We start from the raw sequence: 11,947 nt of genomic DNA, 5'->3' as shown, positions 1-11,947 counted from the left end.
ACTCCCCCCGCCCTCCTTCGGTTGCGCAGCTTCTCCTCCCGCCTCCACTTGGCTCTCCGGTTGGAGAACCACACCTTGGCCGAGCAGAGGGGTCATCTCATCACGAGATCACATCTATGATGTTGATGATGATCGTAAAGAAGCGACAGAACGCTGCCTTGTTTTTTTTTTTTTTTTTTAATTATTATTATTGTTTTAATATAAATAACATTTTGACCTGCCACACAGTGCTATTTCGGACAAAAAAAAAGCAACATCCACAGCCCCGTGGTGACAACACGTCCGACTACAACTCCTTTTCAAAATAATAAATAGGCTTGACATAAAGTGACGATTCCGAAACACGGTGACCTTTTTTTTGTTCCATTTCCGACAAATGACGTAAGTACTGTCATTAGATGAGCAGGACATATTGTAGATAGCTAATGATGAGTGAATTTTACTTCATTCATTTCTGCTGTCTACTTTAGTGATGTAAATGATGAAAATCTTTACCCAGAACCCACAATCAAACTTTGACATGAACCGTGGATCCTCTTCACTGCAATAGATTGGGCCGATCTATTGTAGGGGTGTGCGGGGGCTGCTGCCCACCCCAAAAGCATCAGCTATTTGCCTCATCACTTCAACAAAAAGCAGTGACGTAGCATTTGTTTTCAAATAACGACAACAAAGCATTGTCTAATTGCTTGGTGGAGCTGGATTCAAGTATTAGTTGAAGAATGACAAAGTGGCACTCAGCACTTGTTTTGACAGCCCCGTTGTCATGAAAGGGAAGGTTCTGGTCTGCTCACCTGTATCCTGGCCTCCGGTAAGTCAATCTTATTGGCCAGTCTCTCCCTCGCAAAGACGTCCGGGTAATGCGTCCTTTCAAATTCTGCGGAGGAAATGGAACATCTCGTGGGTGTTTTAGGAAAAACTGTGGATGCGTCTCAAAGGTAATACGTTTGTTATGAAATTGTATTTGTCAGCTGCCATCCGCACTGCATCTTTTTGAATTCCCCGCGTCGTATCGGTGTTGACTAATTCAACTTTCCGTGGGAAACACAAATCAAGGAGGCTGAGCGATGTATCCTTACAACCATTTTTGAAATATTTATCCGTTGCACTTTATCTAAATTATTGATGGTGATGGAACACGCCGAAAGTTCAAACGAAAGGATTCGTGTTGAGAAGCTGCCTAAGCATTTTTGATTTCAAAGTAGGCCGACTTGGCAAATCCCTACAGGTTCGAGTTTTGTCAAGTCTTATTCACCAAAGTCAGGACCCCGCATACCAGCAATGACATTTGGTGGTCCGAAACCTTTACTCTGGCATCAAACATGTTTTCTCCTCGGTGACTTCATCAAATTCCGAATTGGCAAATCCAAAGGGACAGCCTCGCTAATTCTAAAGAAGTGGCAAGTTTCAGATTTGCTGCAATCAGGGTTACATTGGTAGGTTCAGAGGCGCACTCAAAATCAGAGATACATGTGAAAAAAGTGGATACAATCATATTTACTATTCGTGGGTTTTTTTTTTGTTTGTTTATATTTTTTGGGGGGAAACAAGAATTGCTGAGGCGGACCAAAAGGTGGCCCTAATATTGTGACCCGCAGATTTTGCCAATAAAATTGGACTGGATCTTATTAGTGTACCCTATAGTGAAAAAAAAAACAAACAAACAAAAAAAAAATAACCACATTACATTGTGGGACGTGGCGCCATTTTTTTGCCGAGTTGTATCCAAGGTTGCGTCGTCACTTACTTCAAGACAGTGCGTTAAAATGCGAGCCGAAGAATGGAGTTCATTCGTCGAAGTTGCCGTGAACGGAGTCGCACCTAAACCGAGGCTCCGCTGTATTGCCGAATGAATACCTCATCATACCGTCCAGTTTTGTTCTCCCTGTGATCTCTTGAAGACGACACGATTTCATTAAAATGAGGTCAGTACTTGTGCGTTGCCCATCGCTGGGTTGGCCATTTAACACGTCCTTCACAGATCCATATTGCACAAGATAGCAACACGGACCGGACGAATTAAACCTGTCTGGCAAATTGCTCTAATTGGCGTCTGTGTCAACACATGATTGTTATTGTGCCGTGGCCATGCGCTGAGGTCAGTGTACCTCATTAATGTCATTTGCGCAGAGTGACCACAGTGATACACTTCCACTCGGCTGCGCAGTGGACATTGCGTCCTTATTTCGCTCAAGGGCCCGCTGCAGCCATATCCAGTCAAGGGTGGCGTTCTGATGCCGACGCGCGCGCGTGTGTGTGTGTGTGTGTGTGTGTGTGTGTGTGTGTGTGTGTGTGTGTGTGTGTGTGTGTGTGTGTGCGCGTGCCTGCGCGTGTGCACAGCTGACTTATCTTACTGCATAACGCATGCACAGTAATGATGCATGATCAAACTCCCCTGTTTATGCGGCCAGAGGCCATTTTGGAGGATATAGTTGTGGTCTTAATTTGATCTCATCATCTGTGTACAGCAATCAGGGCTCATTGCTGCAAACGGAGGGAAAACACACTCCCCGGACCCTTTATTAGATACACCAGTACAATCGAATGACACTACTCTCAGGGGCTCTTCTGGCGTAAAGCTGATTGCGCTCACTTGTTTCTGAGCGACAAAAATACTTTTTGAATGGATACTTTTTGTAAAGTCAGAAATCACAACGGGATTTGCTATCTTGCAGGGATTCCCCCACCCCCTCCCAAAAGGGACAATTGAAAATTCACGGAGAATGATATTAATGCTGCAATTGGCTGGCAACCGGTTCAGAGTGTCCCCCGCCTACTGCCCGAAAAGAGCTGGGATAGGCTCCAGCATGCCCCGCGACCCTTGTGAGAATAAAGCGGTTCAGAAAATGGATGGATGGATTGTATTAATGCGTTTAAAAAAATAATCATTTGAGTTTAAGCGCTTCTGCCCACTGGTGTCTTGACCATATTAGAAGCATCAACTCTGACTTGAGTGTTTCCCATTGTTTTGAATTGGGCAGTTGTTGCATAACACGAACATTATGTGGTGCTCAGATAAATGTGTTCAGCGCCATTTTATATTCTATATCATCACAATACAATGCTATGGCCACGTGGTGCGAACATTCCTCCCAGAAATGTCAAACGTTTCGGTTAAAATTGGGGTTAAAAAAAAAACAAAAATCCAGGCTGTATCCAGGCCACCGATTCATTCGGCACTGTGTGTCGTCCTGTGACTGGCCGTAAAACAATGCCGGCGTTTGGTTGGCGCGCAGGCGTGCCCTGACCTTTCTCCAGCGCCTCGATCTGCTCCTGCGTGAAGCTGGTGCGGTTCCTCTGCAGCTTCCTCTTGAGCTGCAGCCTCAGCTGAGACTCCTCGCCCTCGTCCCTATCCGCGGGCACGCCTCCCCCTCGGCCCGCGCCTCCTCCTCCTCCGCCTCCGACAACCGCGTCGCCTCCCATGCCGCCCTCCGCATCCAGCAGGCAGCCCTCGGACACTGCGGTGCGGCGAGAGCCACGGAAAGTCGGTCGCGAGGAAATCGAATGTGGATTTTCTTGGGGTTTTTAACTCTCACCTGTGCTGTGTTGAGTTTGTACACCAGTGGGGTCATGGTACCAGTTGTTGGGCCCGCTCCAGTTGGAACCGCTCTGCAGGTTCAGCATGGTTAACTTTTCATACATACTCCAAGTGTCCCAAGCACCATGAAGACCAAGGCAGCGGTCCTGCTGTGTGCGTGCTTGCCCCCTTTTCCTGTCACTTTGGGCTCCTCGCGCTGTCCTTCGATCCTCCACCTCTTCCTCCTAAGGGAAGAAGCGAAGAGGAGGAGGAGGAGCGAAAGAAGGAGGGGTTCATATCGCATGAGTTCACACATGGCCGGCATTGTGGCGAATTAGCCTCACCATGACAGACAGAAATGGAGTTAGTTACATGCCGGCTGTCGTTGTGTGTGCGTGCGTGTGTGTGTGTTATACATTGGAATGCTGGTATACCTTTGGGAACCAAGGTACATTAGAAGCCACTCGGAGAGCCATGACATTTATTATGCTACACGCTTTTAGCTTCGCTGATAACGCCCAGCATGTATGCTCGCGCGCGCACGCACGCACGCACACACACACAAGTACATGGAAAGATGCTGAATTTGGATGCTGACATGCGCACAGGCACGGCGCTTCTCTTGAAGCGCATGAAAGGACAACAAAGAGCTGAAGTTTGTCCTTCAACAATTAATGCCCAAATGAATCCAGTTCGGTCTGGAAACCTTGACTGCAATCCCTAAATGTCCATTTTTGATGAAACCTCTTCAAGAAGAGCAGAAAGTGCGGCAGCCTATGCATTCATTCAATTGTTTGACCTCATTTCTTTTTTTTTCCTTCCCCTCGTTTTTAGGAGGTTTCACAAGAACTGACTTTCCACCACAACAACCAAGTGCCCACAACGGCGAAAGGTCACAGGTCACCCATCCCTACGCCGAGCCCTTCGAGAACCGACGTTATATTTCCAACGCATCATCCCATCTCCAAACGACAGCCATTCGGGGGGAAAACAACCCCCCGCCCCCCCCAAAAAAAAGTAAGTCAAGTTTTCAACTTACACAGCATCAAGGTGGGTCGACGCCGGGGGTCCCGTGTACTTCGATTCCCCTGTTGCCTCCTCGTCCCTTGTTCTCCAGCTTTGTTGACAATACTGTGTGCGTAAAGGCGAGAGTGGAGGAGAGATGGAGGGAGCGACGGAGAGAAAGAGGTGGTGTGTGTGGGAGGGGGTAGCATGGGGGGGGTGCTCTGGAGAGAAATGCGTCTGCGGGCGCTCTTGTCCTCGGAGCGATGGCGAGAGAGAGAGCGCGAGCGAGAGAGAGGAGGGGAAAGGAGGTAGAGGGCCACCGAGGGGTGACAAAGTGAGTCAACATCAGTGTCAAGTTTGAACTTAATGCCAGGGAGAGGAGGAGGGGAGGCGCGCGCATCCAGAGTCCAGCATGAGGCGCACAGAATGGAGGGACGCAGATGAGGAGAAATACATGACGAGGAAGCCCAATTTCCACATGAAAAAGCCGTGCCAATATTGACCGAGGAGACGACGCTGTTTGCTTGACTGAGTGCAGGTCGGCACTCGAACTCCCATGAACTGAAAATATTGACAATACCGATGTAGCGGGATCCATCGAGTCATTAGAAGGGCAAACAATTACGATGGATGACACGAGCAATGGGATTGTTACGGTCTCTCCAAATTTACGGGATTAACAAACAATGTATCACTTTAATTTCATTCCAGCCGATTCACCAACGTGAGGAGCCCGATCGTCAAAGAAACAAAATGCACGCAGATGAATTTGGCTGTCACGTGTGCGAGATGTGGTTCACTTTGCCTTGCGGTGTGCAGCGCGAGTATACGCAAGCGCATGTCTTGAATTTGATTGCAACGAGCAGAGTAAAAATCGAGAAATAAACCTGCAACTTCGTGTTTCATCATCGGCCATTATTTAGTCCCGATGGTGAGAATCGCACATTCTCCTGAGGGAGTGTCAAATGACATCAAGGTGATGATTCATCTTTTCAAATCTACAATGATACTGTGCCCAAAATAGAAGGCAAACACAGTAACGAGTCAATCGTTAGCGACGAACATATTTGAATAAATTGATCAGCAAGTCGAGCGAAGCTATTCAGTGAATGATTCCGAAAGTGATCGAATTGCACAATAACCACAACTAACAGATGCGGTACGAGGCCCTTGTGTCGGTCCCGTTTGGGCCTCTTCGATGTGTGCAGCGTGCGCGGTGTGACGTCATTCAAGCACAGCAATGAAAGATGCCTTTGAAGTACAGGTGAAGTCTGCGTGAACATTGAAAACAATTTTTTTTTCTTCTTAAAAAGCCTTTTAGGGCTTAGTTGACAGCCGACGGTGAAAATAAATAAAAACATGTCAGCCCGAAATGAAGCGCAAGCTACGGACACTGGGCCACACGCACACCAACGCGTCGAGCCAGCAATCAGGGTACTTGGAGTTTACTGTGATTTTCGATTGAAAAAAATGAATAGACATTTTTCTTAAAGGCCCTTCACGTTATTTTTGCTTCAATGGTACACACACGCGCACGCACAAAGGCCCAGGCGAAGGCCTGACACGAGGTGCGCCTCATGACGCAGGTATGACGGTTTGTATGCAGCAGGAAGCGGCGTGGAAGCCTGGTTTAAATATATCTCTTTGCTGGAAGATGGAGGGAGTGAAGAGGAAGTATGTGACTTTGGGGTGGGTGCGGGGGCTCGGGGATGGGGAGGGTGCCAGCTTGTTTTATTTCCGGTTGACAAGACTTTGCGCTCCCTTTCTCTCTGTCGCTCCCTCTCTCTTTCATGCTCGCCTATTCTTTGGCCGCCTCCGCCCAGCCACGTTGCTCTCTTCCACCTCTTTCTCACTCACTTAAATCACTTCCAAATTATAGAACATTCTCCAAACAAAGGAAAAAAAACCCACCAGAAGATATTCTTGGAGCTGGACAGTATTTTGCATGGCGTGATCGAGTCATGTCATCTCTGCCAAGACCTTCCGTACAGCAGGCCGGTGGTTGTCAAACCTTTTACACCAAATGCGGCCTCAAAATGACCACCGTCATTACAACATCAACTATGCAGTCACGGGGTCGTTTTATTCCTTGAATGTGTATAAAATGTAACCATCTGCAGTTTGAACACAAAAACACCGCCACAGAGAATTCAGATGGGGATCAGCGACAAAAGCCGCCGGACTTTTCCAAATTGGGAACATCCCCGTAACATAATTAGCCATGGATCTTTGTGGGAGTCTGCACCCCACCCAAAAATAAGGACATGATATCAGGATCAAAGTGCATGACCAAAATTTCAATTTGCTTTTGTAAATTTTTTCCTGAACTTCCTCACTAAACAAGGAATGATGACGACAACATTGAGGCATATGCAGGAGGTCCTGTTCCGAATTAGGATCGTTCAGCCTTGGCGGAGGGTCCGCATCCTACCCACTTTGCAGGAGAAGCAGAGGAATGCGATATTGGACGGCAGCGGTAGTTTCGTTGATTAAATTGCAAGCTATTGAACAGAGCGAGATAGCCAAACTCTTCAACAGCGGACAATGAATGAAATAGACTTTGTTCCAAAAGTAAAGAGAGGTTGAGAAGCTAAACCTTTTCCTTTCTTCTCAACTCATTGCAGCATCCTATTGTGTTCCAGTTGTTGGAATGTGGCCTAACCTATGTGATCCCTATGTGCTGAGTGCAATAATGTGTGAGCGTGTGAGTGTGTGTGACGGCGCGTGCTTCGCTGCAAAGATTCATGTAGCTCCGGGACATGCTTTTTTTTTTTTTTAGTGCATCTTGTTAGTTCATTCCTGTCACCTCTCTCTCTCCCTCACCATCCCTTGCTTTTTCGGCGCTGAAGGGGGGATGCGGAAGGGGCGGGGGTGGGGGGAGGACGACGTGTGCGTGTGGAGGCAGTCGCCATGGTTACAATGCCACGACAAATATTCATCAAGACGTTAAAATAAAAACAAACGGGAGTGCATTATAATTGCTCTTACGGGCTGGCTCCCGTAATGCAGTCACATTTAAATGAGTAAGAGGAGCAAGTAGGACGCCCGCGTGTGTTGACGCAATCACGGCTCACCTGTGGCCACGTGGCACACTAATTCCAACTTGTTGTGTTATTTACCTGGCTATGGAATTCCCGATGAGGACGCTCGTTTCCTTTGGTGCCCCCCACCCACCATCCCACCCACTTCCATCTCTTGCTCTTCCGCTACTGTTGTGTAGCCGCAGGCCACAGTGTGATGTGTCCTCCCTCTGTCCCTCCCTCCCTCCCTCCCTCTCTCTCTGTCCCTGTCACCTTCAATTGCTCTGTGAAACTAGACACACTGCCTGGGGGCACGAGAGAGCCGCCGAGCGACGGAGCAGGGGCTGAGAGCAAAAGAAAGGGAGGGAGAGAGAGAGAGACAGAGAGAGAGACAGCTTTAAAGACAGACACAATGAATACGCATTTGGTGTCATGTGAATAAAGGAAGTGACCCGCAGAGCAAAATCGTCAATATGTCATCTTCCTTCGCAAAAGCCCACCGAGGGAGATTTAGGATGCAACAGTGAGACGGTGACTTACAAGCTTGAATTGCGTTTATCTGTTCCAGGTATATGGGGGGGGGGGGACATACATTCTTTTTTGTTAGGATCATTAAATTGGGAACTCGGTTTTGATTTAATCTAATTAAATCATTACACAGGCAGCCAGGCTGTCACTTGGTTAGCACGTCGGCCTCACAGTGCAGAGGTCCAGGGTTCGATTCTGGCTTGGGCCTTCCTGTGCCGAGGACGCACAGGACAATGCTGTGACAACGCAATTGAAAACAGTCGTATGACGATTGAGGGTTTAAAATCAAAAATGGATTGGGGATTGGAGTGTAAAGATTTTTGTATGAAGACAGTAAACAGTCAACCATAAAAGACACTAAAAATTGCAGGTGAGCAGCGGCAGCCAGACGCACCAGTATTCACTCGACTCTTTGTGGACAGGAAAGATAATATAACGTAGCTTGTTTTCCCCAATCAAGCGCTTATCACACAGACTGTAATTGGGTGAGATAAGGACACTTTATAGCTTTATTTTGACCCAAATACCACACTGACCCTTGATTTTTTCCGGGGGCGGGGCTTCCGCTCGCATTCCTCGAATTCCATTGGCTCAGGTGGACTCTGAAGGCGACTTTTTATTGGTCCGCCGCTCAAACAGGTAGCTTGACGATTGAGCGCTAACGTTTTACTGTGGAATGTGGCCGAAACCGATTCAGTCTGGCCCCGTTACTCGATGTTACAACACTACGAAACAACACCAACAGAACCGGGAGTTAGCGTTCATTCTTTTTTTTTTCTTTCTTTCAAAGAACGACTGTGCTCAATTGCTCGTTGAGCGGTCGCCGGGTGGGAAGGTCGTCGTACATGAACGCCATTTGCCAGGTTTTTGTTTTTTTTTAAACTCATTTCAACGCCTGTGCTGTTTGAGTTTCGCTTCTGTCTGGGCTGGACTACGACCCGTGACACGAAAAACACGTGGAAAATGTCACTAAAGTCTCGTTTGATTGCCACTTTTCTGGGCGTAGCAAGTGAGTGCACCCCTCCGCATCTTCCTGGTCGTCGCCATGTCACTTTCTTTGTCCCTCTCCAAATCCGCTGTTTAAAAACAGAAACGGGACATTTTTTACCATTGAATGAGGATTATGGGGTTTGGTTGTAAGTTGTATGAAAATACAAGTGACATTGAACGAGGAAAGACGCCTACTATGACTAAGACCGCCACTCCAGTAGCCTATGAAAGAGTATTATGATTATTATTATTATTAAATTAACCCATTTTATCTTCCAATGTATAAGTCACCGTTTCAGAAACACATTCCTAAAATGCAATGGGTAGTGTGATGTGTCATTGACTAACATAGCTGCAATACAGGTAATTGTTTTGTTACATCCTGAAGGTGATCTGTCTCTGTATTTATCGATCTCTTGTCGTGTTTGGCTTTTACAGAGGGAAGTAAGAGTTCTTTATTTTCCTAATAAAAAACTAAACTATCCTTGGTATGGCCGTGTAGGTTTCTTGTTCTCGTACGCCGAAGAATGCGGGAGACCGACACTGCAGGAGAACAGGATTGTGGGAGGGATGGACGCCGTGGATGGGGTGTGGCCGTGGCAGGTATCTGTACAGGTGGGTCCCAGTAGACTAGCCACAGGTGCTCCTCTTCCACCTATACACCGCTCCTTCTTACCGTGTGTGCCTTTCCAAGTGGTGTGAAAAGTATTGTTGTGATTGGATGCATCTGCTTGTGATGCTGACGTGACTCACTGTGTGGAAGAGTTTTTACAATTTCCTCTTTGGCCTCCAGAAAGATAATGGTCACGTCTGCGGCGGCTCCATTATCACAAAGAACTGGATCCTATCAGCCGCTCACTGTTTCCCCAAGTAAGAACGCACGCATGCACACAAACTTATTTGTCCAAGTTCCTGGCAAGTATGGAATTTCATTTCATCCATTTTCCCTCTTCGTCTGGAGAAAATATGAAATTTTGACAGTTCAAAATACGTAGTCACCCGAGATCTTCAAATTGCATCCGTGGCAATGTGTTGATGTCCTTTTTGGATGAGAAGAACATTTATTTAATCATAGGCAGTTTATTGATTTATCCCCTAACAAGTTTAGCTCGTGGGCACTGATGTTCACCAGATGACAATTTAAAGCATCTGTCAATATACTTGTACAATGTACACGGTTAACAAGGTAAGTCTGTGAAATACAGCCTCACGTTGTCTATTGATAAGCAATATACAGTGTTCATAAAATGACCTCCTTTTGGCTGTGTGCTGTGAGGTTTTTCTAATTTAAAATGTCTTTGCTCGATAAATGTTAAAGGTCAGTTAAAAAGGGCTTGTCGCTTGATAAAGGCACCATGTTGGACACAGTTCTCTTATTGATTACGTTTTAAGAGCTGCACATTGAGTGCACATTGCTAATCTCCTTTCAGTCCATCCGATGTGAGCTCGTACACCATCTACGCCGGCTGGTACTACCTGAACAGTTTCAACACGCACCAGTCGGCGCACCGCGTCAACTACGTGGTGATCCCGTCCGGATATGTGGAGCCTCACAGTGGTAAGGATGTAGCCCTGGTGCGCCTCGCCACCCCCCTGACCTGGTCGGATTGGATCCGCCCCGTTTGCCTGCCTGCCTCTGGCACCCTTTTTCCTGGTGGCATGCTGTGCTACGTCACCGGCTGGGGGGACATCCGCAACAGCGGTGAGGCTCGCTTCCTATTTTTTTGTATGTATTATTTTGTGGGGGTGGGGAGCATTTGCAATGTTGCATGCTAAGGACATTCTAAGGTGCAAACAAATAGGAAAAAGAAAATGTAGGTTAAAGGAGAAATGCCGTACTGACAACTTAGGTGAATACTCCACCGTTGTTAAAAACACGAGGACAAGAATACAGCTGTAAGCAATTTTAAAAGTTCCTCATGTGCCTCTCTGCTCAGTCCCGCTGCCAGGGGCGGGGCCTCTGCAGGAGGTGCAGGTGCCAATCATCTCAGAGGGTTCATGTCGTGAGATGTACCAGACGGAGCAGGTGGACATTTTGTATGACATGATCTGTGCCGGCTACCGGAAGGGCGGCAGGGACTCGTGCCAGGTACTGTTGGATTCGCACTTTACGTTGACACAAATAGCTGCACGTACACTCTCGGCTACGGCGATACCTTGAATTACAAGTGCCCCGACTTGTATTTGTTTTCACTTGTACCTCTGCCATCAGGGTGACTCGGGAGGGCCCCTCGTCTGCCAGATGGTGAACGGCACCTGGGTGCAGGCAGGTGTGGTGAGTTTCGGGCTGGGCTGCGCTGAGGCCAACCAGCCGGGTGTTTACGCCAGGCTCACCAGCTACTCCAGTTTCATTAGCGACAACATACCAGAGGTCGGACTGTACGGCCGAGCTCACCGCCACCAGCTAGAGGGGTCTGCGGCGGCACTGCTTGGCTGTTTGTCTGCCATTCTGGTCCCGCGTTGGCTGTAAGTAAGCTTTGACAAAGAGATTTTTGGGAAGGTAAAACCGGGCCAAATGAAGAAATTCTCTCTGCTTGCAAATCATGAAGCACCAAGAAACATAATATAATTTTTAAATGTGTAGTCGAGGAATGACGTTTGATTTAAAATGTTTTTGATACATTTGTACTTGAAATGGCAACTGTGAGCTGTATTGAGTTTGGTTTTTGTAATAAATGTAATTTCAATACTGTGAGCCTAGGGCTCTTGGGCTAAAACTATTTTTCAAAGGAACTGTGGTGTAAAGTTAAAAACCTTTGAGCCACAAATGCTCATAATGTTTTTGATCATTACACATTTTTTCAAATACTGTTTGATCCGCATAAGACTAGGAATGCCTTAGATAAGAGACAAACTAATTTTGTGTATGGTGCTTTGAAAAAAACCC

The 11,947-nt window shown here is 47.1% G+C and overlaps 1 protein-coding gene across 2 annotated transcripts in view; it reads left to right on the top strand.

Annotated features, from left to right (window-relative positions):
• Positions 1-11,755, top strand: part of LOC109523990 (serine protease 33) — a 14,065-nt gene extending 2,310 nt beyond the window's left edge. Inside the window, exons 2-7 of one of the 2 annotated variants that reach the window (XM_019883546.1) lie at positions 4,355-4,534; positions 9,563-9,675; positions 9,854-9,930; positions 10,491-10,762; positions 10,998-11,149; positions 11,273-11,755. In XM_019883546.1, coding sequence (XP_019739105.1) covers positions 4,355-4,534; positions 9,563-9,675; positions 9,854-9,930; positions 10,491-10,762; positions 10,998-11,149; positions 11,273-11,530 — 1,052 coding nt within the window. In that variant the 3' untranslated portion in view covers positions 11,531-11,755. Of the gene's footprint in view, positions 1-4,354; positions 4,535-8,689; positions 9,080-9,562; positions 9,676-9,853; positions 9,931-10,490; positions 10,763-10,997; positions 11,150-11,272 lie in introns of those variants that run through there. The other variant, XM_019883547.1, reaches the window with a different exon arrangement.
• Positions 11,756-11,947: the final 192 nt, after the last annotated feature.

This window comes from Hippocampus comes, unplaced genomic scaffold (assembly GCF_001891065.2).
Source record: "Hippocampus comes isolate QL1 unplaced genomic scaffold, H_comes_QL1_v1.1 scaffold367, whole genome shotgun sequence".
NCBI classification, from domain to species: Eukaryota; Metazoa; Chordata; class Actinopteri; order Syngnathiformes; family Syngnathidae; genus Hippocampus; species Hippocampus comes.
Note: the sequence above shows the minus strand (reverse complement) of the source record. Positions and strands in the feature narration are given on the sequence as shown.